The sequence below is a fragment of the Artemia franciscana genome, chromosome 20 (assembly GCF_032884065.1).
Source record: "Artemia franciscana chromosome 20, ASM3288406v1, whole genome shotgun sequence".
NCBI classification, from domain to species: domain Eukaryota; kingdom Metazoa; phylum Arthropoda; class Branchiopoda; order Anostraca; family Artemiidae; genus Artemia; species Artemia franciscana.
In genome coordinates this window covers 28,865,339-28,892,349 of record NC_088882.1, presented here as the reverse complement: position 1 = coordinate 28,892,349, position 27,011 = coordinate 28,865,339, and the positions used below count along the sequence as shown (strand labels likewise).

General features: G+C 35.4%; 2 protein-coding genes and 1 pseudogene across 2 annotated transcripts in view; all 3 read left to right on the top strand.

Annotated features, from left to right (window-relative positions):
• LOC136040342 (xylosyltransferase 2-like) overlaps window positions 1-27,011 on the top strand; it is a 189,241-nt gene that overhangs the window by 52,086 nt on the left and 110,144 nt on the right. The gene's annotated exons all lie outside the window — the stretch shown is intronic.
• LOC136040040 (protein ROP-like) lies at window positions 5,818-7,059 on the top strand. Its single transcript, XM_065724106.1, has one exon. It carries the CDS (start codon window positions 5,818-5,820, stop codon window positions 7,057-7,059), a length of 1,242 nt encoding a protein of 413 aa, XP_065580178.1.
• On the top strand, window positions 15,573-16,797 carry LOC136040039 (protein ROP-like; annotated as a pseudogene).

Sequence of the window (27,011 nt, the reverse complement as noted above, 5' to 3'; positions counted from 1 at the left end):
TACGAGCTAACTTACGTAACGAACTTCTAAATTAGTATGTTTTTATTACGTATATGAGGGGGTTCGCCCCCAAGTCAATACCTCACTCTTTACACTAAAGCTTAAATTTTGTCCCAATTCGTTAAGAATGACCCCTGAATCGCAAAGGGCGTAGAATAAATAGTTGAAATCAATAAAATTACTTTAACATAAAGAGTGCAGTATTAGGAGGAGGTTAACCCCATCATGTGCGTAATAATTTCTGTTCGTTTCAGGTTTTAATGCTGCTCCTTACTTTCAGTTGAAGAAACTTTTTCATATTTTTTTTTCATTGCTCTTTGAAAAAATGCTAAAGAATCCTGCGCCGCCCCCTTCATGGAAATTCTCTTCCCCCATGACAAATTCCTCCACGGAAAGTTCCCCCCCCCCAGAACCCCCTCCCCTCAACCCATTCCTCCACAACCAAAAAAATCCCCCTGAAAGCATCTGTACACATCCCAATAACCTTTACTATGTGTAAACACTGGTCAAAGTTTGTAATTTGCTGCCCCTCCCACGGAGACTGTGGGGGAGTATGTCGTCCCCAAAGACTAAGTTATTAGGTTTTTCGACTATGCTGAATAAAATGGCTATTTCAGAATTTTGATCGGGCGTGGGAGGGGGCCTAGGTGCCCTCCAATTTTTGATCACCTAAAAGGGCACTAGAACTTTTAATTTCCGCTAGAATGTGCTCTCAAACGACATTTTAGGACCACTGGGTCGATACGATCGCCCCTGGGAAAAAAAAAATAAAATAAATGAACACGCATCCGTGATCTGTGTTGTGGCAAAAAACGCAAAATTCCACATTTTTGTAGATATGAACTTGAAACTTCTGCTGTATGGTTCTCAAATACGCTGAATCTGATGGTGTGATTTTCGTTAAGATTCTATGACTTTTAAGGGGTGTTTCCCCCTATTTTCTAAAATAAGGCATATTTTTTCAGGCTCGTAACTTTTGATGAGTAAGTCTAAACTTAATGAAAGTTGTACATTTAAAATCACCATTAAAATGCGATTCTTTTTATGTAACTATTTTTATGAAAATTCCGTTTTTTAGAGTTTCGGTTACTATTGAACCGTGTCGCTCCTTACTACAGGTCGTTACCACAAACTGTTTCATTACAAGCACTTTTCAATTATTAATCTAAGAGTGAAGACTGACTTTAAATTTTACATATAGGCCAATATTGATTTTATTTTAGAAATTATATTTTTTTTTTTTTTAATTACAAAAACACGTAGGTGTAGCAATTTTCTTTAAGATGAGCGCTTTCTTTGATGTTTCAGTGCCCCGCTAGCAGTGAAGAAAGAAAAAAAGAGAACACATAAGAGTTTAAAAAAAAAAAAACGATTTTCCTTGTTGTGCAACCCAGGGAACTGTAATTTTTTTAACTGAGTTTTCGACATTGGCAATTCCAATGGTGTAGGCCTACTTTTTTTTCGATCCAATTTGATTTTAAAACAATCTCGGATTAATATCTGCCGAGGTTCGTATCTGTCCTTTTTCAATAATTTAGAAAGGGGTAAACTACAATTTATCTTCTTGTTGTTTATGAATTGAGACTTAATTTTAAGTCTCAATTTATTATTGAAGATTTGTGCGTATGTATCGCAAACAAACCTCTTCAGGATTTGGGAATGCCTTCACCTAATCGTACCGCTGCTGTTTCGATATGTGTAGAATTGGATCGTGAACAAAGTTACAGCACGAGTGATCGATTGTTGTATGTACAAAATAACATTTCTAAGTTAACATCGGAGCAAAAAGATATTGATACGATAATGCATTGTGTCGATAACAACGTTGGAGAAATTTTCTTTTTGGATGCGCCAGGAGGTACTGGTAAAACGTTTGTGTAAAACTGATTCTGGCATCAATTCGATCAAAAAATGATATAGTGTTGGCAATTGCGTCGTCCGGAATAGCCGCAAGGTTGCTGCCTGGTGGAAGAACTACTCATTCCGCTTTGAAACTGCCTCTGAATTTGCATTCTACAGAAACTCCCACGTGCAATATTTCCAAACCATCTGGGATGGGTAAAGTATTGCAGCAATGCTAACTTATTATTTGGGACGAGTGCACGATGGCACACAAAAAATCGCTCGAGGCTCTGGATCAATCTTTGAGAGATTTGCGAGGGAATTCGAAACCCTTTAGCAGCACATTAATATTGCTTGCGGGAGATTTCAGGCAAAAATTACCTATAATACCTAGACCAACCCCTGCAGACGAAATGAATGCTTGCCTGAAAAATTCTAATTTATGGGCACACGTAAAAACATTAAAATTAACTACAAATATGCGTGTCCGATTGCAAAACGATGACTCTGGTCAAACATTTTCAGATCAATTGCTGGCAATTGGAAACGGAAAGCTCCCAGTAGACTCAATTTCAGGACGTATGCAACTACCTGCTGATTTCTGTAATTTAGTGACGTCCAAAAATGAATTGATTTGAAAAAGTATTTCCGAATATTCTAAACAATTATAAAAATAATAAATGGCTAAGTGAAAGAGCGATTCTTGCACCCAAAAATATAGACGTCCACGAAATCAACAATATTGTTTTGACCAGGATTCGAGACAAGGCAGTCCTTTACAAGTCAGTCGACACAGTTTTGGAACCAAATGAAGCGGTTAATTATCCATCTGAATTTTTAAATTCCGTGGATCTTTCAGGGTTTCCACCACACGTGCTACAACTAAAAATAGGCGTACCAATAATACTTTTAAGAAATATCAACCCACCAAAGCTTTGCAATGGCACGCGACTTGCCGTAAAAAAAAAAAAAAACAATGGAAAACCTAATAGAGGCCACAATCTTGACAGGGCCTTTTGAGGGTGAGGCTGTTCTTATTCCTCGCATTCCCATGATTCCAACGGATCTGCCTTTTCAATTTAAAAGATTGCAATTCCCAATTCGATTAGCATTTGCAATCACCATTAACAAAGCTCAAGGTTAATCATTAGAAAAATGTGGTATAGATCTTAATACTGATTGTTTTTCTCATGGACAATTGTACGTTGCATGTTCGAGGGTCGGTAAACCTGACAATCTATTTATATGCAGCGACAATTGGACAGCGAAGAATGTTGTATATTCGCAAGTTTTACGCAGTTAATTTGTATTGTATCTATCTATCTATCTATCTATATAAAAACGAGTTGTGCGTATACATGTTTGTTTGTTTGTAAAAAGAGCGTTTGCATATGACGTCATTATTAGTACATAAGGCTTTGTATATGCACAAACAATGGGAAAGCCAAGAATGTTGTATATTCGCAAGTTTTACGTAGTTTGAAACACATATATAAATCTATATATATTCACAGTAGGGACACAGGGACACAACTACAATGGCGCGTAACGACCTACGCGCGCGGGGGGGGCTTGGGGGGGGCGCGAAGCGCCCCACCAACTAGGTGTTGGGGTGGCGCTTCGCGCCACCCCAACAGCTAGTATATATATATATATATATATATATATATATATATATATATATATATATATATATATATATATATATATATATACTACCTTTATAAGTGAGTAATAATTGTGTATGTATGTATTTATGCATGTGTTTGTATTTTTTCTCGAAAATAACTCCGTATTTTTTCGGGGTGAAATTTACACCAAAAGATATTCTGGCCCAAAAAACGAACTAGATAGGTCATAAGTTTGAGAAAACTGTTCAAGAGCCTTAATTTTGGAAAAAATATATTTATAGGAGTGATGTCATTTTATAAATCGGACTTTCTTGAATAATCAAATATCTTTGGAAATACACAGCATGAATAGGCATTAAATCAAACAGTTCGTTGTAATGAACTGCATAAGGAGCAACCCGGCTCAATAGTAAACAAAACTCTAAAAAACGGAATTTTGATGCTAAAAGATACATCAAAAGAATCGAATTTCCATGCTGGTTTTAAATATATAAGTTTCATCAAATTTAGTCTTTGTCATCAAAAGTAACGAGCCTGAGAAAATTTGCCTTATTTTGGAAAATAGGGGGAAACACCCCCTAAAAGTAATAGAATCTTAGCGATCACACCACCGCATTCAGCGTATCAGAGAACCCTGTAGCAAAAATTTCAAGCTCCTATCTACAAAAATGGGGAATTCGTATTTTTCGCCAGAAGACAGATCACGAGTGCGTGTTTATTTGTTGTTTTTTTTTTTCCAGGGGTCATCGTACCGACCAAGTGGTCCTAGAATGTCGCAAGAGGGCTCATTCTAAAGGAAATAAAAAGTTCTAGTGCCTTTTTAAGTGACCAAAAAAATTAGAGGGCACCTAGGCCCCCTCCCACGCTCATTTTTCCCCAAAGTCAACGGATCAAAATTTTGAAATAGCCATTTTGTTCCATATAGTTGAAAACCATATAACTATGTCTTTGGGGATGAATTACTCCCCACGTCCCTAGGGGAGGGGATGCAAGTTACAAACTTCGACCAGTGTTTACATACAGTAATGGTTATTGGGAAAGTGTACAGACGTTTTCAGGGGGATTTTTTGGTTTGGGGGTTGGGTTGAGGGGAGGAGGACATGTGGGAGGATCTTTCCTTGGAGTAATTTGTCATGGGGGAAGAGAAATTCAATGAACAGGGCGTGGGATTTTCTAGCATTACTATAAAAAAACAATGAAAAAATAAACATGAAAAAGTTTTTTCAATTGAAAGTAAGGAGTAGCATTAAAACCTGAAACAAACAGAGATTATTACGCATATGTGGGGTTCTAAAAATACTTTAGCATAAAGAGCAGGGTATTTGGGAGGAGATAAATACTTCGCTCTTTATGCTAAAGTATTTCTAGTAATTTCAACTATTTATTCTGCGGTCTTTCTGTTTCAGGGATCATTTTTTAAAGAATTGGGACAAAACTTGAGATTTAGTGTAAAAAGCGAGGTATTAACTAGGGGAAAAACCCCCTCATATTCATAATAAAAATAAAGGAATACAAAAGTTTGTTGCGTAAGTTAATTCTTAAGTTTCATATATTTTTACTAATAAAAACATTCGTTAAAAATTAAAAGTTCTAGTTGCCTTTTTAAGTAACCAAAAAATTGGAGGGCAACTAGACCTCCTTCCCCACCCCTATTTCTCAAAATCGTCTGATCAAAACTAAGAGAAAGCCATTTAGCCAAAAAAAGAGCCAAGTGCGGAGAGTCAAAATCAGACAAGCATTAATTCAAAAACGTTCAGAAATTAAATAAAAAAAAATTGTTTTTTTAACTGAAAGTAAGGAGCGACATTCAAACTTAAAACGAACAGAAATTACTCGGTATATGAAATGGGTTGTCCCCTTCGCAATCCCTCGCTCTTTACGCTAAAGTTTGACTCTTTACCGCAATTCTACTTTTTAAAAACAATTAAGAACTTTAGCGTAAAGAGGGAGGGATTGCGGAAGGGACAACCCATTTCATATACGGAGTAATTTCTGTTCGTTTGAATTTTTAATGTCGCTCCTTGTTTTCCGTAAAAAAACTATTTTTTATTTATTTAATTACTTAAAGAGCAAAAAAAAATGGCAATTGTAAAAATTGTTGTTAACAAGGGGTTGCAAAAATTAAAGAATCTTGAAAGAGAAAACGAAAGTTAGAAATTAATTTTTCGAAAATTTTTCGAAAAATTAATCGAAAACGATTATTGCCTGAGCAATAATTTGAATGTTTTAATTCAAGCTAGAAAAATACCTGAAAATCTAAAATTAGTTTATTTCTGATTAGATAAAATGAAGTCGCTAAATAATCAGCGAAAAAAAATCTTAAATAGTAATAACCCAGGTGAAAATGACTTTAAAGAACCTTGTTGGACAAAAAGTTATTAACGAAATTCTCAAAAGTAAAAAAAATGGCACAGATTCGAGAGTTCTTGTTGTTGATCGGTTTTCACCGAGAATGCTTTCCGCCTGCCTCAAAATGTATGAAATTGCCTTGGAAGGAATCACACGTGTTCAGGATATAAACAAAAGTACGGAGCCATTGCATTATTTGGAAGCAGTTTATATTTTGTCTCCTGCAAATGATTCTGTAAAACCTCTCATCACCGATTTTGGATTTCGAAGAAATCGATTTTCGGATTTTTCTGGATTTCGGATTTCGAAAATCACAGATTTTCTTTTTCGAAGAAAAAGAAAAGAAAGGAGAACTCAGTACAAAGCTGCTCATGTATATTTTACTAAAGCCTGTCTAAAAGAGCTCTCTAAAGAACTTTACAAGCACATATCTGGAAAGTACAAAAGAACCATGAAACATATCAACATCGCTTTCATTCCATGTGAAAGTCAGGTCTTTTCGCTTGATTTTCCTGATGGTTTCCAATGTTACTACAATCAGAACAAAATCTCCCAAAGGGCTGCTGCTATGGAAAGAATGGCAGAGCAAATTGCCACCCTTTGTGCCACATTAGGGGTTTATCCTGCTGTGAGATATCGAGCTGATAATGAGAGAAACATCGAATTCGCCCAAATTATTCAGCACAAGCTTAATCGTTACAAAGCAGATGACCCAACCATGGGAGATGGCCCTGAGAAATCCCATTCACAACTTTTAGTCATTGATCGTGGAGTGGATGGCGTCTCACCTCTGTTGCATGAACTTACATTTCAAGCCATGGCATATGATTTGCTTCCCAGTGAAAATGATGTCTACAATTGCTTGAAGTCAGGCGTGGAAAAAAATGTCCTTGTTAATGAAAATGATGACCACTGGAAAGAACTACGACATCAGATCATTGCAGTAGCTTTCCAAAATATTTCAAAGAACTGGAAGACCTATGTTAATAATTTAAAGAAGAGTCTCACTGCTGGTGACAAGTCATCAATTAGTGATTTACTTATACTGATCAAGAAAATGCCAACAATATCGAAAGGAGCTAATAATCTGCATCCTGTTTGTTTACATTGGAGTGGATGTGTCTTCTGTATGTCTCTTAGCCTTCTACAAGATGAAGAAAGTCCAAGAAGTAGGCGTGAAGTTGCCCCTCTACAGCTTTGGGAGACCGCCACAACGGTGAGAATCATGTTATCCTAAAAAGTACATCAATCAATGGCTAGAGCTAATAACCCAGTGTTATATAACAAAAGAAGAAAAATTTGAAAGCTTAAATTTTAGTTTGTTTTAAATTTTAGTTAACTTGAAAAATATGATTATGATATTCGACAAATAGAAGGATATTTCTTATGCTTACCATTGTCACAACTGTCGATCAAAAAGCCAATGTTTATGAATGACATGTATTTTTATTCGTTTTACTGCAGAAGTGGAAACACCGAAATAGCGAGAAATTAGTTGTACTAATTGGTCAACACTAATATGTTCCAATAGAACAGAACAGAAACAAGTTCCGCCGAAGAACAGAAACAAGTTGGTGAAAAAATTTGTGAAGAAAAAAACAGCAACAAATATGTTACCATAGGATGGTTTGAACTCATATCTTTCAGTTGAAGAAGACAATCCATCAACCACTCGACTATGGCAACTGTTAATAAATGATGTATTACTGAGCATATGATTAATATGAAGCCATAGAGAAACTTAAGACAAGTAGGAACTATGACATTTTCTGTTGTAAAACATATTAGACAAAACAGTGACGAGTCTCCCGTATATTATTATTATCTTTTTATGTCCCTCTCCCTACATTATAAGGACGTAGAAACTTCGTAGGGGTCTCAAAATAGCCTTAGGCTCTAGTCCACTTTTTAGGGTTCAAAAGTGACATGAGGGAAACCATCCCTCCTCCTGTATCGTGTCTACCTCTTGGACTCTTGTTCAACCATGGCATCAGATAAGAATTTTTACACAGCCATTTCCATTAAAACGATGAAAAGGACATGATATATGATTCCAGCGGCAGGAAGGGGCATGAATCCCATGGATTAGAAACAAGCACTCTATATTATTCGAATGGTCTTCACAGATAACATGTTAGTAGAAAAAGTGGGCGTGCTGCACCTTTTTAAGACCTGAGCCAACCAGAATTGAAATTGAAATAATTGAACAAGGAAATAGGGCTCATGAGCCGTCCATCGCCAGCTTTTTAACAGAAATGTTATCGTCTTGTTTGTTGTTAAAACCTGAATCGTGGGAGAAACGTAGATCTGTTGTTTAGGATTGGAGGCATAAACTATGTCAATTAAACCTCCAAACCTTTCCTTTTTATGAATAGTTTTTATAGCAGAAAGTTAGACATGTCCCACCTTATTTAAGTTAGAATTGTGGAAGGATTTTCGTGATTGAAAGGAGAAAAGATGACCCGTGGAAACTAGATGCAAACATGAGATTAGTCTTGATCCGGTACCAGAACGGAAAAAGTCTAAGCGTCAGAATGACTTGTTTCAAAAATGAAACAAATAAAAACTGCAGAACTTTGCAGTCATCTCGGTTGCAGCAGTAGCTGCAACCAAGTAAAAGACGAACCTCGGCCAATAGTAACACAAAATTAATCATTTACAAACCAAGACGAATCGAAATAAAAAGTAAACCACTGGAATCGCCATGACCGAAAACCTTGTTAAGGAAACTTACAGTCCCCTGGCTTGAACAACAAGAAAAATCTTTTTTTGGCATGGGAAGCACTGATTTGTTCCTTTTTCACTGCTAGAAGGTTACTGGAACATCATAGAGAACTGTTCAAGTGTTCATTTCAAACAAAATTGCTATATTTAGTATCTTTTGTAAATAAAAAAACCAAATATTTAAAATAAAATCAAATTTTGACCAAATGGCGACATAATCATAGATTACAACCATAAAAGAAGAATACTTTAAAACTACCCTGGATCGCGATGACAACGTAGTTCGTTCTTAGCTAGTCCTGCTAAGAACAAGAACTAAGAGTTCATATGGCACTTGTGACGAGGTCGGAAGAGCCAAGAGCCAAGAGCCAAATCTAGAAAATGACTATTTCTAATTTAATCTAGTCCAGTCCCTGATATGCCTGCCAAATTTCATTGTCCTAGCTTACCTGGAAGTGCCTAAAGTAGCAAAACCGAGACGGACAGACAGACCGACAGAATTTGCGATAGTTATATGTCACTTGGTTATTGCCAAGTGCCATGAAAAACCAAAGGAGTTTTCCTGTGTTTAATGTATATTAAATAAAAAACCCAGTTTTTTAAACTGAAAGTAAGGAGCGACATTAAAACTTAAAACGAACAGAAATTACTCCGTATATGAAAGGGGCTGTTCCCTCGTCAACGCCCCGCTCTTTACGCGAAAGTTTGACTCTTTCTATTAACTCTACTTTTTATAACAGTAAAAAAATTTAACGTAAAGAGCGGGGCGTTGAGGAGGGAACAGCCCCTTTCATATACGGAGTAATTTCTGTTCGTTTTAGTTCGTTTTAAGTTTTAATGTCCCTCCTTACTTTCAGTTAAAAAAACTGTTTTTTTTATTTAATTTCTGAACGTCTTTGAATTAATGCATGTTTTGATTTTGGCTCTCTGCATATGAATAATTAAAAGGAAATTTAAAGATTTTTTTTTTTTTTTTTTTTTTGGCTAAATGGCTTTCTCATGATTTTGATCTGACAATTTTGAGAAAAAAAGGAGCAGGGGAGTAGGCCTAGTTACGGTCCAATTTTTTGGTTACTTAAAAGGCAACTAGAACTTTTGATTTTACGAACGTTTTTATTAGTAAAAATACACGTAACGTACGAGCTAACTTACGTAACGAACTTCTAAATTAGTATGTTTTTATTACGTATATGAGGGGGTTCGCCCCCAAGTCAATACCTCACTCTTTACACTAAAGCTTAAATTTTGTCCCAATTCGTTAAGAATGACCCCTGAATCGCAAAGGGCGTAGAATAAATAGTTGAAATCAATAAAATTACTTTAACATAAAGAGTGCAGTATTATGAGGAGGTTAACCCCATCATGTGCGTAATAATTTCTGTTCGTTTCAGGTTTTAATGCTGCTCCTTACTTTCAGTTGAAGAAACTTTTTCATATTTTTTTTCATTGCTCTTTGAAAAAATGCTAAAGAATCCTGCGCCGCCCCCTTCATGGAAATTCTCTTCCCCCATGACAAATTCCTCCACGGAAAGTTCCCCCCCCCAGAACCCCCTCCCCTCAACCCATTCCTCCACAACCAAAAAAATCCCCCTGAAAGCATCTGTACACATCCCAATAACCTTTACTATGTGTAAACACTGGTCAAAGTTTGTAATTTGCTGCCCCTCCCACGGAGACTGTGGGGGAGTATGTCGTCCCCAAAGACTAAGTTATTAGGTTTTTCGACTATGCTGAATAAAATGGCTATTTCAGAATTTTGATCGGGTAACTTTTGATCGGGCGTGGGAGGGGGCCTAGGTGCCCTCCAATTTTTTGATCACCTAAAAAGGGCACTAGAACTTTTAATTTCCGCTAGAATGTGCTCTCAAACGACATTTTAGGACCACTGGGTCGATACGATCGCCCCTGGGAAAAAAAAATAAAATAAATGAACACGCATCCGTGATCTGTGTTGTGGCAAAAAACGCAAAATTCCACATTTTTGTAGATATGAACTTGAAACTTCTGCTGTATGGTTCTCAAATACGCTGAATCTGATGGTGTGATTTTCGTTAAGATTCTATGACTTTTAAGGGGTGTTTCCCCCTATTTTCTAAAATAAGGCATATTTTTTCAGGCTCGTAACTTTTGATGAGTAAGTCTAAACTTAATGAAAGTTGTACATTTAAAATCACCATTAAAATGCGATTCTTTTTATGTAACCATTTTTATGAAAATTCCGTTTTTTAGAGTTTCGGTTACTATTGAACCGTGTCGCTCCTTACTACAGGTCGTTACCACAAACTGTTTCATTACAAGCACTTTTCAATTATTAATCTAAGAGTGAAGACTGACTTTAAATTTTACATATAGGCCAATATTGATTTTATTTTAGAAATTATATTTTTTTTTTTTTTTAATTACAAAAACACGTAGGTGTAGCAATTTTCTTTAAGATGAGCGCTTTCTTTGATGTTTCAGTGCCCCGCTAGCAGTGAAGAAAGAAAAAAAGAGAACACATAAGAGTTTAAAAAAAAAAAAACGATTTTCCTTGTTGTGCAACCCAGGGAACTGTAATTTTTTTAACTGAGTTTTCGACATTGGCAATTCCAATGGTGTAGGCCTACTTTTTTTTCGATCCAATTTGATTTTAAAACAATCTCGGATTAATATCTGCCGAGGTTCGTATCTGTCCTTTTTCAATAATTTAGAAAGGGGTAAACTACAATTTATCTTCTTGTTGTTTATGAATTGAGACTTAATTTTAAGTCTCAATTTATTATTGAAGATTTGTGCGTATGTATCGCAAACAAACCTCTTCAGGATTTGGGAATGCCTTCACCTAATCGTACCGCTGCTGTTTCGACGTGTGTAGAATTGGATCGTGAACAAAGTTACAGTACGAGTGATCGATTGTCGTATGTACAAAATAACATTTCTAAGTTAACATCGGAGCAAAAAGATATTGATACGATAATGCATTGTGTCGATAACAACGTTGGAGAAATTTTCTTTTTGGATGCGCCAGGAGGTACTGGTAAAACGTTTGTGTAAAACTGATTCTGGCATCAATTCGATCAAAAAATGATATAGTGTTGGCAATTGCGTCGTCCGGAATAGCCGCAACGTTGCTGCCTGGTGGAAGAACTACTCATTCCGCTTTGAAATTGCCTCTGAATTTGCATTCTACACAAACTCCTACGTGCAATATTTCCAAATCATCTGGGATGGGTAAAGTATTGCAGCAATGCTAACTTATTATTTGGGACGAGTGCACGATGGCACACAAAAAATCGCTCGAGGCTCTGGATCAATCTTTGAGAGATTTGCGAGGGAATTCGAAACCCTTTAGCAGCACATTAATATTGCTTGCGGGAGATTTCAGGCAAAAATTACCTATAATACCTAGACCAACCCCTGCAGACGAAATGAATGCTTGCCTGAAAAATACTAATTTATGGGCACACGTAAAAACATTAAAATTAACTACAAATATGCGTGTCCGATTGCAAAACGATGACTCTGGTCAAACATTTTCAGATCAATTGCTGGCAATTGGAAACGGAAAGCTCCCAGTAGACTCAATTTCAGGACGTATGCAACTACCTGCTGATTTCTGTAATTTAGTGACGTCCAAAAATGAATTGATTTGAAAAAGTATTTCCGAATATTCTAAACAATTATAAAAATAATAAATGGCTAAGTGAAAGAGCGATTCTTGCACCCAAAAATATAGACGTCCACGAAATCAACAATATTGTTTTGACCAGGATTCGAGACAAGGCAGTCCTTTACAAGTCAGTCGACACAGTTTTGGAACCAAATGAAGCGGTTAATTATCCATCTGAATTTTTAAATTCCGTGGATCTTTCAGGGTTTCCACCACACGTGCTACAACTAAAAATAGGCGTACCAATAATACTTTTAAGAAATATCAACCCACCAAAGCTTTGCAATGGCACGCGACTTGCCGTAAAAAAAAAAAAAAAAACAATGGAAAACCTAATAGAGGCCACAATCTTGACAGGGCCTTTTGAGGGTGAGGCTGTTCTTATTCCTCGCATTCCCATGATTCCAACGGATCTGCCTTTTCAATTTAAAAGATTGCAATTCCCAATTCGATTAGCATTCGCAATCACCATCAACAAAGCTCAAGGTTAATCATTAGAAAAATGTGGTATAGATCTTAATACTGATTGTTTTTCTCATGGACAATTGTACGTTGCATGTTCGAGGGTCGGTAAACCTGACAATCTATTTATATGCAGCGACAATTGGACAGCGAAGAATGTTGTATATTCGCAAGTTTTACGCAGTTAATTTGTATTGTATCTATCTATCTATCTATCTATATAAAAACGAGTTGTGTGTATGCATGTTTGTTTGTTTGTAAAAAGAGCGTTTGCATATGACGTCATTATTAGTACATAAGGCTTTGTATATGCACAAACAATGGGAAAGCCAAGAATGTTGTATATTCGCAAGTTTTACGTAGTTTGAAACACATATATAAATCTATATATATTCACAGTAGGGACACAGGGACACAACTACAATGGCGCGTAACGACCTACGCGCGCGGGGGGGGCTTGGGGGGGGGGCGAAGCGCCCCACCAACTAGGTGTTGGGGTGGCGCTTCGCGCCACCCCAACAGCTAGATATATATATATATATATATATATATATATATATATATATATATATATATATATATATATATATATATATATATATATATATATATATATATATATATATATATATATATATATATATATATATATACTACCTTTATAAGTGAGTAATAATTGTGTATGTATGTATTTATGCATGTGTTTGTATTTTTTCTCGAAAATAACTCCGTATTTTTTCGGGGTGAAATTTACACCAAAAGATATTCTGGCCCAAAAAACGAACTAGATAGGTCATAAGTTTGAGAAAACTGTTCAAGAGCCTTAATTTTGGAAAAAATATATTTATAGGAGTGATGTCATTTTATAAATCAGACTTTCTTGAATAATCAAATATCTTTGGAAATACACAGCATGAATAGGCATTAAATCAAACAGTTCGTTGTAATGAACTGCATAAGGAGCAACCCGGCTCAATAGTAAACAAAACTCTAAAAAACGGAATATTGATGCTAAAAGATACATCAAAAGAATCGAATTTCCATGCTGGTTTTAAATATATAAGTTTCATCAAATTTAGTCTTTGTCATCAAAAGTAACGAGCCTGAGAAAATTTGCCTTATTTTGGAAAATAGGAGGAAACACCCCCTAAAAGTAATAGAATCTTAGCGATCACACCACCGCATTCAGCGTATCAGAGAACCCTGTAGCAAAAATTTCAAGCTCCTATCTACAAAAATGGGGAATTCGTATTTTTCGCCAGAAGACAGATCACGAGTGCGTGTTTATTTGTTGTTTTTTTTTTTCCAGGGGTCATCGTACCGACCAAGTGGTCCTAGAATGTCGCAAGAGGGCTCATTCTAAAGGAAATAAAAAGTTCTAGTGCCTTTTTAAGTGACCAAAAAAATTAGAGGGCACCTAGGCCCCCTCCCACGCTCATTTTTCCCCAAAGTCAACGGATCAAAATTTTGAAATAGCCATTTTGTTCCATATAGTTGAAAACCATATAACTATGTCTTTGGGGATGAATTACTCCCCACGTCCCTAGGGGAGGGGATGCAAGTTACAAACTTCGACCAGTGTTTACATACAGTAATGGTTATTGGGAAAGTGTACAGACGTTTTCAGGGGGATTTTTTTGGTTTGGGGGTTGGGTTGAGGGGAGGAGGACATGTGGGAGGATCTTTCCTTGGAGTAATTTGTCATGGGGGAAGAGAAATTCAATGAACAGGGCGTGGGATTTTCTAGCATTACTATAAAAAAACAATGAAAAAATAAACATGAAAAAGTTTTTTCAATTGAAAGTAAGGAGTAGCATTAAAACCTGAAACAAACAGAGATTATTACGCATATGTGGGGTTCTAAAAATACTTTAGCATAAAGAGCAGGGTATTTGGGAGGAGATAAATACTTCGCTCTTTATGCTAAAGTATTTCTAGTAATTTCAACTATTTATTCTGCGGTCTTTCTGTTTCAGGGATCATTTTTTAAAGAATTGGGACAAAACTTGAGATTTAGTGTAAAAAGCGAGGTATTAACTAGGGGAAAAACCCCCTCATATTCATAATAAAAATAAAGGAATACAAAAGTTTGTTGCGTAAGTTAATTCTTAAGTTTCATATATTTTTACTAATAAAAACATTCGTTAAAAATTAAAAGTTCTAGTTGCCTTTTTAAGTAACCAAAAAATTGGAGGGCAACTAGACCTCCTTCCCCACCCCTATTTCTCAAAATCGTCTGATCAAAACTAAGAGAAAGCCATTTAGCCAAAAAAAGAGCCAAGTGCGGAGAGTCAAAATCAGACAAGCATTAATTCAAAAACGTTCAGAAATTAAATAAAAAAAAATTGTTTTTTTAACTGAAAGTAAGGAGCGACATTCAAACTTAAAACGAACAGAAATTACTCGGTATATGAAATGGGTTGTCCCCTTCGCAATCCCTCGCTCTTTACGCTAAAGTTTGACTCTTTACCGCAATTCTACTTTTTAAAAACAATTAAGAACTTTAGCGTAAAGAGGGAGGGATTGCGGAAGGGACAACCCATTTCATATACGGAGTAATTTCTGTTCGTTTGAATTTTTAATGTCGCTCCTTGTTTTCCGTAAAAAAAACTATTTTTTATTTATTTAATTACTTAAAGAGCAAAAAAAAATGGCAATTGTAAAAATTGTTGTTAACAAGGGGTTGCAAAAATTAAAGAATCTTGAAAGAGAAAACGAAAGTTAGAAATTAATTTTTTGAAAATTTTTCGAAAAATTAATCGAAAACGATTATTGCCTGAGCAATAATTTGAATGTTTTAATTCAAGCTAGAAAAATACCTGAAAATCTAAAATTAGTTTATTTCTGATTAGATAAAATGAAGTCGCTAAATAATCAGCGAAAAAAAATCTTAAATAGTAATAACCCAGGTGAAAATGACTTTAAAGAACCTTGTTGGACAAAAAGTTATTAACGAAATTCTCAAAAGTAAAAAAAATGGCACAGATTCGAGAGTTCTTGTTGTTGATCGATTTTCACCGAGAATGCTTTCCGCCTGCCTCAAAATGTATGAAATTGCCTTGGAAGGAATCACACGTGTTCAGGATATAAACAAAAGTACGGAGCCATTGCATTATTTGGAAGCAGTTTATATTTTGTCTCCTGCAAATGATTCTGTAAAACCTCTCATCACCGATTTTGGATTTCGAAGAAATCGATTTTCGGATTTTTCTGGATTTCGGATTTCGAAAATCACAGATTTTCTTTTTCGAAGAAAAAGAAAAGAAAGGAGAACTCAGTACAAAGCTGCTCATGTATATTTTACTAAAGCCTGTCTAAAAGAGCTCTCTAAAGAACTTTACAAGCACATATCTGGAAAGTACAAAAGAACCATGAAACATATCAACATCGCTTTCATTCCATGTGAAAGTCAGGTCTTTTCGCTTGATTTTCCTGATGGTTTCCAATGTTACTACAATCAGAACAAAATCTCCCAAAGGGCTGCTGCTATGGAAAGAATGGCAGAGCAAATTGCCACCCTTTGTGCCACATTAGGGGTTTATCCTGCTGTGAGATATCGAGCTGATAATGAGAGAAACATCGAATTCGCCCAAATTATTCAGCACAAGCTTAATCGTTACAAAGCAGATGACCCAACCATGGGAGATGGCCCTGAGAAATCCCATTCACAACTTTTAGTCATTGATCGTGGAGTGGATGGCGTCTCACCTCTGTTGCATGAACTTACATTTCAAGCCATGGCATATGATTTGCTTCCCAGTGAAAATGATGTCTACAATTGCTTGAAGTCAGGCGTGGAAAAAAATGTCCTTGTTAATGAAAATGATGACCACTGGAAAGAACTACGACATCAAATCATTGCAGTAGCTTTCCAAAATATTTCAAAGAACTGGAAGACCTATGTTAATAATTTAAAGAAGAGTCTCACTGCTGGTGACAAGTCATCAATTAGTGATTTACTTATACTGATCAAGAAAATGCCAACAATATCGAAAGGAGCTAATAATCTGCATCCTGTTTGTTTACATTGGAGTGGATGTGTCTTCTGTATGTCTCTTAGCCTTCTACAAGATGAAGAAAGTCCAAGAAGTAGGCGTGAAGTTGCCCCTCTACAGCTTTGGGAGACCGCCACAACGGTGAGAATCATGTTATCCTAAAAAGTACATCAATCAATGGCTAGAGCTAATAACCCAGTGTTATATAACAAAAGAAGAAAAATTTGAAAGCTTAAATTTTAGTTTGTTTTAAATTTTAGTTAACTTGAAAAATATGATTATGATATTCGACAAATAGAAGGATATTTCTTATGCTTACCATTGTCACAACTGTCGATCAAAAAGCCAATGTTTATGAATGACATGTATTTTTATTCGTTTTACTGCAGAAGTGGAAACACCGAAATAGCGAGAAATTAGTTGTACTAATTGGTCAACACTAATATGTTCCAATAGAACAGAACAGAAACAAGTTCCGCCGAAGAACAGAAACAAGTTGGTGAAAAAATTTGTGAAGAAAAAAACAGCAACAAATATGTTACCATAGGATGGTTTGAACTCATATCTTTCAGTTGAAGAAGACAATCCATCAACCACTCGACTATGGCAACTGTTAATAAATGATGTATTACTGAGCATATGATTAACATGAAGCCATAGAGAAACTTCAGACAAGTAGGAACTATGACATTTTCTGTTGTAAAACATATTAGACAAAACAGTGACGAGTCTCCCGTATATTATTATTATCTTTTTATGTCCCTCTCCCTACATTATAAGGACGTAGAAACTTCGTAGGGGTCTCAAAATAGCCTTAGGCTCTAGTCCACTTTTTAGGGTTCAAAAGTGACATGAGGGAAACCATCCCTCCTCCTGTATCGTGTCTACCTCTTGGACTCTTGTTCAACCATGGCATCAGATAAGAATTTTTACACAGCCATTTCCATTAAAACGATGAAAAGGACATGATATATGATTCCAGCGGCAGGAAGGGGCATGAATCCCATGGATTAGAAACAAGCACTCTATATTATTCGAATGGTCTTCACAGATAACATGTTAGTAGAAAAAGTGGGCGTGCTGCACCTTTTTAAGACCTGAGCCAACCAGAATTGAAATTGAAATAATTGAACAAGGAAATAGGGCTCATGAGCCGTCCATCGCCAGCTTTTTAACAGAAATGTTATCGTCTTGTTTGTTGTTAAAACCTGAATCGTGGGAGAAACGTAGATCTGTTGTTTAGGATTGGAGGCATAAACTATGTCAATTAAACCTCCAAACCTTTCCTTTTTATGAATAGTTTTTATAGCAGAAAGTTAGACATGTCCCACCTTATTTAAGTTAGAATTGTGGAAGGATTTTCGTGATTGAAAGGAGAAAAGATGACCCGTGGAAACTAGATGCAAACATGAGATTAGTCTTGATCCGGTACCAGAACGGAAAAAGTCTAAGCGTCAGAATGACTTGTTTCAAAAATGAAACAAATAAAAACTGCAGAACTTTGCAGTCATCTCGGTTGCAGCAGTAGCTGCAACCAAGTAAAAGACGAACCTCGGCCAATAGTAACACAAAATTAATCATTTACAAACCAAGACGAATCGAAATAAAAAGTAAACCACTGGAATCGCCATGACCGAAAACCTTGTTAAGGAAACTTACAGTCCCCTGGCTTGAACAACAAGAAAAATCTTTTTTTGGCATGGGAAGCACTGATTTGTTCCTTTTTCACTGCTAGAAGGTTACTGGAACATCATAGAGAACTGTTCAAGTGTTCATTTCAAACAAAATTGCTATATTTAGTATCTTTTGTAAATAAAAAAACCAAATATTTAAAATAAAATCAAATTTTGACCAAATGGCGACATAATCATAGATTACAACCATAAAAGAAGAATACTTTAAAACTACCCTGGATCGCGATGACAACGTAGTTCGTTCTTAGCTAGTCCTGCTAAGAACAAGAACTAAGAGTTCATATGGCACTTGTGACGAGGTCGGAAGAGCCAAGAGCCAAGAGCCAAATCTAGAAAATGACTATTTCTAATTTAATCTAGTCCAGTCCCTGATATGCCTGCCAAATTTCATTGTCCTAGCTTACCTGGAAGTGCCTAAAGTAGCAAAACCGAGACGGACAGACAGACCGACAGAATTTGCGATAGTTATATGTCACTTGGTTATTGCCAAGTGCCATGAAAAACCAAAGGAGTTTTCCTGTGTTTAATGTATATTAAATAAAAAACCCAGTTTTTTAAACTGAAAGTAAGGAGCGACATTAAAACTTAAAACGAACAGAAATTACTCCGTATATGAAAGGGGCTGTTCCCTCGTCAACGCCCCGCTCTTTACGCGAAAGTTTGACTCTTTCTATTAACTCTACTTTTTATAACAGTAAAAAAATTTAACGTAAAGAGCGGGGCGTTGAGGAGGGAACAGCCCCTTTCATATACGGAGTAATTTCTGTTCGTTTTAGTTCGTTTTAAGTTTTAATGTCCCTCCTTACTTTCAGTTAAAAAAACTGTTTTTTTTATTTAATTTCTGAACGTCTTTGAATTAATGCATGTTTTGATTTTGGCTCTCTGCATATGAATAATTAAAAGGAAATTTAAAGATTTTTTTTTTTTTTTTTTTTTTGGCTAAATGGCTTTCTCATGATTTTGATCTGACAATTTTGAGAAAAAAAGGAGCAGGGGAGTAGGCCTAGTTACGGTCCAATTTTTTGGTTACTTAAAAGGCAACTAGAACTTTTGATTTTACGAACGTTTTTATTAGTAAAAATACACGTAACGTACGAGCTAACTTACGTAACGAACTTCTAAATTAGTATGTTTTTATTACGTATATGAGGGGGTTCGCCCCCAAGTCAATACCTCACTCTTTACACTAAAGCTTAAATTTTGTCCCAATTCGTTAAGAATGACCCCTGAATCGCAAAGGGCGTAGAATAAATAGTTGAAATCAATAAAATTACTTTAACATAAAGAGTGCAGTATTATGAGGAGGTTAACCCCATCATGTGCGTAATAATTTCTGTTCGTTTCAGGTTTTAATGCTGCTCCTTACTTTCAGTTGAAGAAACTTTTTCATATTTTTTTTCATTGCTCTTTGAAAAAATGCTAAAGAATCCTGCGCCGCCCCCTTCATGGAAATTCTCTTCCCCCATGACAAATTCCTCCACGGAAAGTTCCCCCCCCCAGAACCCCCTCCCCTCAACCCATTCCTCCACAACCAAAAAAATCCCCCTGAAAGCATCTGTACACATCCCAATAACCTTTACTATGTGTAAACACTGGTCAAAGTTTGTAATTTGCTGCCCCTCCCACGGAGACTGTGGGGGAGTATGTCGTCCCCAAAGACTAAGTTATTAGGTTTTTCGACTATGCTGAATAAAATGGCTATTTCAGAATTTTGATCGGGTAACTTTTGATCGGGCGTGGGAGGGGGCCTAGGTGCCCTCCAATTTTTTGATCACCTAAAAAGGGCACTAGAACTTTTAATTTCCGCTAGAATGTGCTCTCAAACGACATTTTAGGACCACTGGGTCGATACGATCGCCCCTGGGAAAAAAAAATAAAATAAATGAACACGCATCCGTGATCTGTGTTGTGGCAAAAAACGCAAAATTCCACATTTTTGTAGATATGAACTTGAAACTTCTGCTGTATGGTTCTCAAATACGCTGAATCTGATGGTGTGATTTTCGTTAAGATTCTATGACTTTTAAGGGGTGTTTCCCCCTATTTTCTAAAATAAGGCATATTTTTTCAGGCTCGTAACTTTTGATGAGTAAGTCTAAACTTAATGAAAGTTGTACATTTAAAATCACCATTAAAATGCGATTCTTTTTATGTAACCATTTTTATGAAAATTCCGTTTTTTAGAGTTTCGGTTACTATTGAACCGTGTCGCTCCTTACTACAGGTCGTTACCACAAACTGTTTCATTACAAGCACTTTTCAATTATTAATCTAAGAGTGAAGACTGACTTTAAATTTTACATATAGGCCAATATTGATTTTATTTTAGAAATTATATTTTTTTTTTTTTTTAATTACAAAAACACGTAGGTGTAGCAATTTTCTTTAAGATGAGCGCTTTCTTTGATGTTTCAGTGCCCCGCTAGCAGTGAAGAAAGAAAAAAAGAGAACACATAAGAGTTTAAAAAAAAAAAAAAGATTTTCCTTGTTGTGCAACCCAGGGAACTGTAATTTTTTTAACTGAGTTTTCGACATTGGCAATTCCAATGGTGTAGGCCTACTTTTTTTTCGATCCAATTTGATTTTAAAACAATCTCGGATTAACATCTGCCGAGGTTCGTATCTGTCCTTTTTCAATAATTTAGAAAGGGGTAAACTACAATTTATCTTCTTGTTGTTTATGAATTGAGACTTAATTTTAAGTCTCAATTTATTATTGAAGATTTGTGCGTATGTATCGCAAACAAACCTCTTCAGGATTTGGGAATGCCTTCACCTAATCGTACCGCTGCTGTTTCGACGTGTGTAGAATTGGATCGTGAACAAAGTTACAGTACGAGTGATCGATTGTCGTATGTACAAAATAACATTTCTAAGTTAACATCGGAGCAAAAAGATATTGATACGATAATGCATTGTGTCGATAACAACGTTGGAGAAATTTTCTTTTTGGATGCGCCAGGAGGTACTGGTAAAACGTTTGTGTAAAACTGATTCTGGCATCAATTCGATCAAAAAATGATATAGTGTTGGCAATTGCGTCGTCCGGAATAGCCGCAACGTTGCTGCCTGGTGGAAGAACTACTCATTCCGCTTTGAAATTGCCTCTGAATTTGCATTCTACACAAACTCCTACGTGCAATATTTCCAAATCATCTGGGATGGGTAAAGTATTGCAGCAATGCTAACTTATTATTTGGGACGAGTGCACGATGGCACACAAAAAATCGCTCGAGGCTCTGGATCAATCTTTGAGAGATTTGCGAGGGAATTCGAAACCCTTTAGCAGCACATTAATATTGCTTGCGGGAGATTTCAGGCAAAAATTACCTATAATACCTAGACCAACCCCTGCAGACGAAATGAATGCTTGCCTGAAAAATACTAATTTATGGGCACACGTAAAAACATTAAAATTAACTACAAATATGCGTGTCCGATTGCAAAACGATGACTCTGGTCAAACATTTTCAGATCAATTGCTGGCAATTGGAAACGGAAAGCTCCCAGTAGACTCAATTTCAGGACGTATGCAACTACCTGCTGATTTCTGTAATTTAGTGACGTCCAAAAATGAATTGATTTGAAAAAGTATTTCCGAATATTCTAAAAAATTATAAAAATAATAAATGGCTAAGTGAAAGAGCGATTCTTGCACCCAAAAATATAGACGTCCACGAAATCAACAATATTGTTTTGACCAGGATTCGAGACAAGGCAGTCCTTTACAAGTCAGTCGACACAGTTTTGGAACCAAATGAAGCGGTTAATTATCCATCTGAATTTTTAAATTCCGTGGATCTTTCAGGGTTTCCACCACACGTGCTACAACTAAAAATAGGCGTACCAATAATACTTTTAAGAAATATCAACCCACCAAAGCTTTGCAATGGCACGCGACTTGCCGTAAAAAAAAAAAACAAACAATGGAAAACCTAATAGAGGCCACAATCTTGACAGGGCCTTTTGAGGGTGAGGCTGTTCTTATTCCTCGCATTCCCATGATTCCAACGGATCTGCCTTTTCAATTTAAAAGATTGCAATTCCCAATTCGATTAGCATTTGCAATCACCATTAACAAAGCTCAAGGTTAATCATTAGAAAAATGTGGTATAGATCTTAATACTGATTGTTTTTCTCATGGACAATTGTACGTTGCATGTTCGAGGGTCGGTAAACCTGACAATCTATTTATATGCAGCGACAATTGGACAGCGAAGAATGTTGTATATTCGCAAGTTTTACGCAGTTAATTTGTATTGTATCTATCTATCTATCTATCTATATAAAAACGAGTTGTGTGTATGCATGTTTGTTTGTTTGTAAAAAGAGCGTTTGCATATGACGTCATTATTAGTACATAAGGCTTTGTATATGCACAAACAATGGGAAAGCCAAGAATGTTGTATATTCGCAAGTTTTACGTAGTTTGAAACACATATATAAATCTATATATATTCACAGTAGGGACACAGGGACACAACTACAATGGCGCGTAACGACCTACGCGCGCGGGGGGGGCTTGGGGGGGGGGCGCGAAGTGCCCCACCAACTAGGTGTTGGGGTGGCGCTTCGCGCCACCCCAACAGCTAGTATAAATATATATATATATATATATATATATTATTTTTATATATATACTAGCTGTTGGGGTGGCGCTTCGCGCCACCCCAACACCTAGTTGGTGGGGGCGCTTCGCGCCCCCCCCAAGCCCCCCCGCGCGCGTAAGTCGTTACGCGCCATAATAGTTACGCGCCATTGTAGTTGTGTCCCTATGTCCCACCTGTGAATATAGATAGATATATATATATGGTTTTAACTACGTAAAACTTGCGAATATACAACATTCTTTGCTGTCCCATTGTCTTTGCATATAAATAGATTGTCAGGTTTACCGACTCTTGAATATGCAACATATAATGGTCCATGGGAAAACAATCTGTATTCAGATCTATACCTCATGATTCTAATGATTGCCCTTGAGCTTTGTTGATGGTGATTGCTAATCGACCATTCCCTGTCCCGGTGTCCCGGTCGTCATTTACATCCCCCTGTTTCCCCCGGTGTCCCCGTTGTAGTTGTGTCCCTGTGTCCCGGTCGTCATTTATATTCCCTGTGTCCCGGGTCCCGGTCGTCATTTGTATCCCGGTGTCCCGGTCTGTATATACATTCGTTTTTTAGTTTTGTTTTTCTCCTTTATTTTTTTCCTTTTTTTTTCTTTTTTAGCTTATTTAGATTTTTAGATTTTTTAGTTTTTTTATTAGTTTTTAGTTTTTTTTTCTTTTTAGTTTTTTTGTCCCGGTCGTCATTTATATCCCCCTGTTTCCCCCGGTGTCCCCGTTGTAGTTGTGTCCCTGTGTCCCGGTCGTCATTTATATTCCCTGTGTCCCGGTCGTCATTTGTATCCCGGTGTACCGGAGTTGTGTCCCTGTGTCCCGGTCGTCATTTATATTCCCTGTGTCCCGGGTCCCGGTCGTCATTTGTATCCCGGTTTCCCGGTCTGTATATACATTCGTTTTTTAGTTTTGTTTTTCTCCTTTATTTTTTTCCTTTTTTTTTCTTTTTTAGCTTATTTAGATTTTTAGATTTTTTAGTTTTTTTATTAGTTTTTAGTTTTTTTTTCTTTTTAGTTTTTTTGTCCCGGTCGTCATTTATATCCCCCTGTTTCCCCCGGGTCGTCATTTATACTCCCTGTGTCCCGGTGCTTTGTTGATTGCTAATCGAACATTCCTTTTGTCCTGGTCGCTTTCTCTTTGAGTGTCGTCATTTATTTTTTTCTTTTTTAGTTCTTTTAGTTTTTACCTTTTTTAGTTTTTTTTAGTTTTTAGTTTTTTTAGTTTTTTACCTTTTTTTAGTTTTTTTAGTTTTTTTTAGTTTTTTAGCTTTTTTATTTTTTTTATTAGTTTTTAGTTTTTTTGTAGTTTTTGCCTTTTTTTTAGTTTTTTTAGTTTTTTAGCTTTTTTATTAGTTTTTAGTTTTTTTTGTAGTTTTTGCCTTTTTTTAGTTTTTTTAGTTTTTTAGCTTTTTTATTTTTTTTATTAGTTTTTAGTTTTTTTTGTAGTTTTTGCCTTTTTTTTCTCTTTGAGTGTCGTCATTTATTAGTTTTTTCCTTTTTTTTTTAGTTTTTTATTGGTTTTTACCTTTATTTTAGCTTATTTTTCAGTTTTTTCCTTTTTTTTAGTTTTTTTTATTTTTTATTTTTTTTAGTTTTTTACCTTTTTTTAGTTTTTTTAGTTTTTTAGCTTTTTTACTTTTTTTATTAGTTTTTAGTTTTTTTTGTAGTTTTTGCCTTTTTTTAGTTTTTTCAGTTTTTTTTTTAGTTTTTTATTGGTTTTTACCTTTATAGTTTTTTTAGTTTTTTAGCTTTTTTATTTTTTTTATTAGTTTTTAGTTTTTTTTGTAGTTTTTGCCTTTTTTTAGTTTTTTCAGTTTTGACGTCACCTGATCCAGTTTTTTCAGGTGACGTCACCTGACACATCCATCCATCCATCCACAGACAACTTATTTTTATATATATAGATATTTTTTTATTAGTTTTTAGTTTTTTTTGTAGTTTTTGCCTTTTTTTTCTCTTTGAGTGTCGTCATTTATTAGTTTTTTCCTTTTTTTTTAGTTTTTTATTGGTTTTTACCTTTATTTTAGCTTATTTTTCAGTTTTTTCCTTTTTTTTAGTTTTTTTTATTTTTTATTTTTTTTAGTTTTTTACCTTTTTTTAGTTTTTTTAGTTTTTTAGCTTTTTTACTTTTTTTATTAGTTTTTAGTTTTTTTTGTAGTTTTTGCCTTTTTTTAGTTTTTTCAGTTTTTTTTTTAGTTTTTTATTGGTTTTTACCTTTATAGTTTTTTTAGTTTTTTAGCTTTTTTATTTTTTTTATTAGTTTTTAGTTTTTTTTGTAGTTTTTGCCTTTTTTTAGTTTTTTCAGTTTTGACGTCACCTGATCCAGTTTTTTCAGGTGACGTCACCTGACACATCCATCCATCCATCCATCCACAGACAACTTATTTTTATATATATAGATAGATATATATATATATATATATATATATATATATATATATATATATATATATATATATATATATATATATATATATATATATATATATATATACTACCTTTATAAGTGAGTAATAATTGTGTATGTATGTATTTATGCATGTGTTTGTATTTTTTCTCGAAAATAACTCCGTATTTTTTCGGGGTGAAATTTACACCAAAAGATATTCTGGCCCAAAAAACGAACTAGATAGGTCATAAGTTTGAGAAAACTGTTCAAGAGCCTTAATTTTGGAAAAAATATATTTATAGGAGTGATGTCATTTTATAAATCAGACTTTCTTGAATAATCAAATATCTTTGGAAATACACAGCATGAATAGGCATTAAATCAAACAGTTCGTTGTAATGAACTGCATAAGGAGCAACCCGGCTCAATAGTAAACAAAACTCTAAAAAACGGAATTTTGATGCTAAAAGATACATCAAAAGAATCGAATTTCCATGCTGGTTTTAAATATATAAGTTTCATCAAATTTAGTCTTTGTCATCAAAAGTAACGAGCCTGAGAAAATTTGCCTTATTTTGGAAAATAGGGGGAAACACCCCCTAAAAGTAATAGAATCTTAGCGATCACACCACCGCATTCAGCGTATCAGAGAACCCTGTAGCAAAAATTTCAAGCTCCTATCTACAAAAATGGGGAATTCGTATTTTTCGCCAGAAGACAGATCACGAGTGCGTGTTTATTTGTTGTTTTTTTTTCCAGGGGTCATCGTACCGACCAAGTGGTCCTAGAATGTCGCAAGAGGGCTCATTCTAAAGGAAATAAAAAGTTCTAGTGCCTTTTTAAGTGACCAAAAAAATTAGAGGGCACCTAGGCCCCCTCCCATGCTCATTTTTCCCCAAAGTCAACGGATCAAAATTTTGAAATAGCCATTTTGTTCCATATAGTTGAAAACCATATAACTATGTCTTTGGGGATGAATTACTCCCCACGTCCCTAGGGGAGGGGATGCAAGTTACAAACTTCGACCAGTGTTTACATACAGTAATGGTTATTGGGAAAGTGTACAGACGTTTTCAGGGGGATTTTTTGGTTTGGGGGTTGGGTTGAGGGGAGGAGGACATGTGGGAGGATCTTTCCTTGGAGTAATTTGTCATGGGGGAAGAGAAATTCAATGAACAGGGCGTGGGATTTTCTAGCATTACTATAAAAAAACAATGAAAAAATAAACATGAAAAAGTTTTTTCAATTGAAAGTAAGGAGTAGCATTAAAACCTGAAACAAACAGAGATTATTACGCATATGTGGGGTTCTAAAAATACTTTAGCATAAAGAGCAGGGTATTTGGGAGGAGATAAATACTTCGCTCTTTATGCTAAAGTATTTCTAGTAATTTCAACTATTTATTCTGCGGTCTTTCTGTTTCAGGGATCATTTTTTAAAGAATTGGGACAAAACTTGAGATTTAGTGTAAAAAGCGAGGTATTAACTAGGGGAAAAACCCCCTCATATTCATAATAAAAATAAAGGAATACAAAAGTTTGTTGCGTAAGTTAATTCTTAAGTTTCATATATTTTTACTAATAAAAACATTCGTTAAAAATTAAAAGTTCTAGTTGCCTTTTTAAGTAACCAAAAAATTGGAGGGCAACTAGACCTCCTTC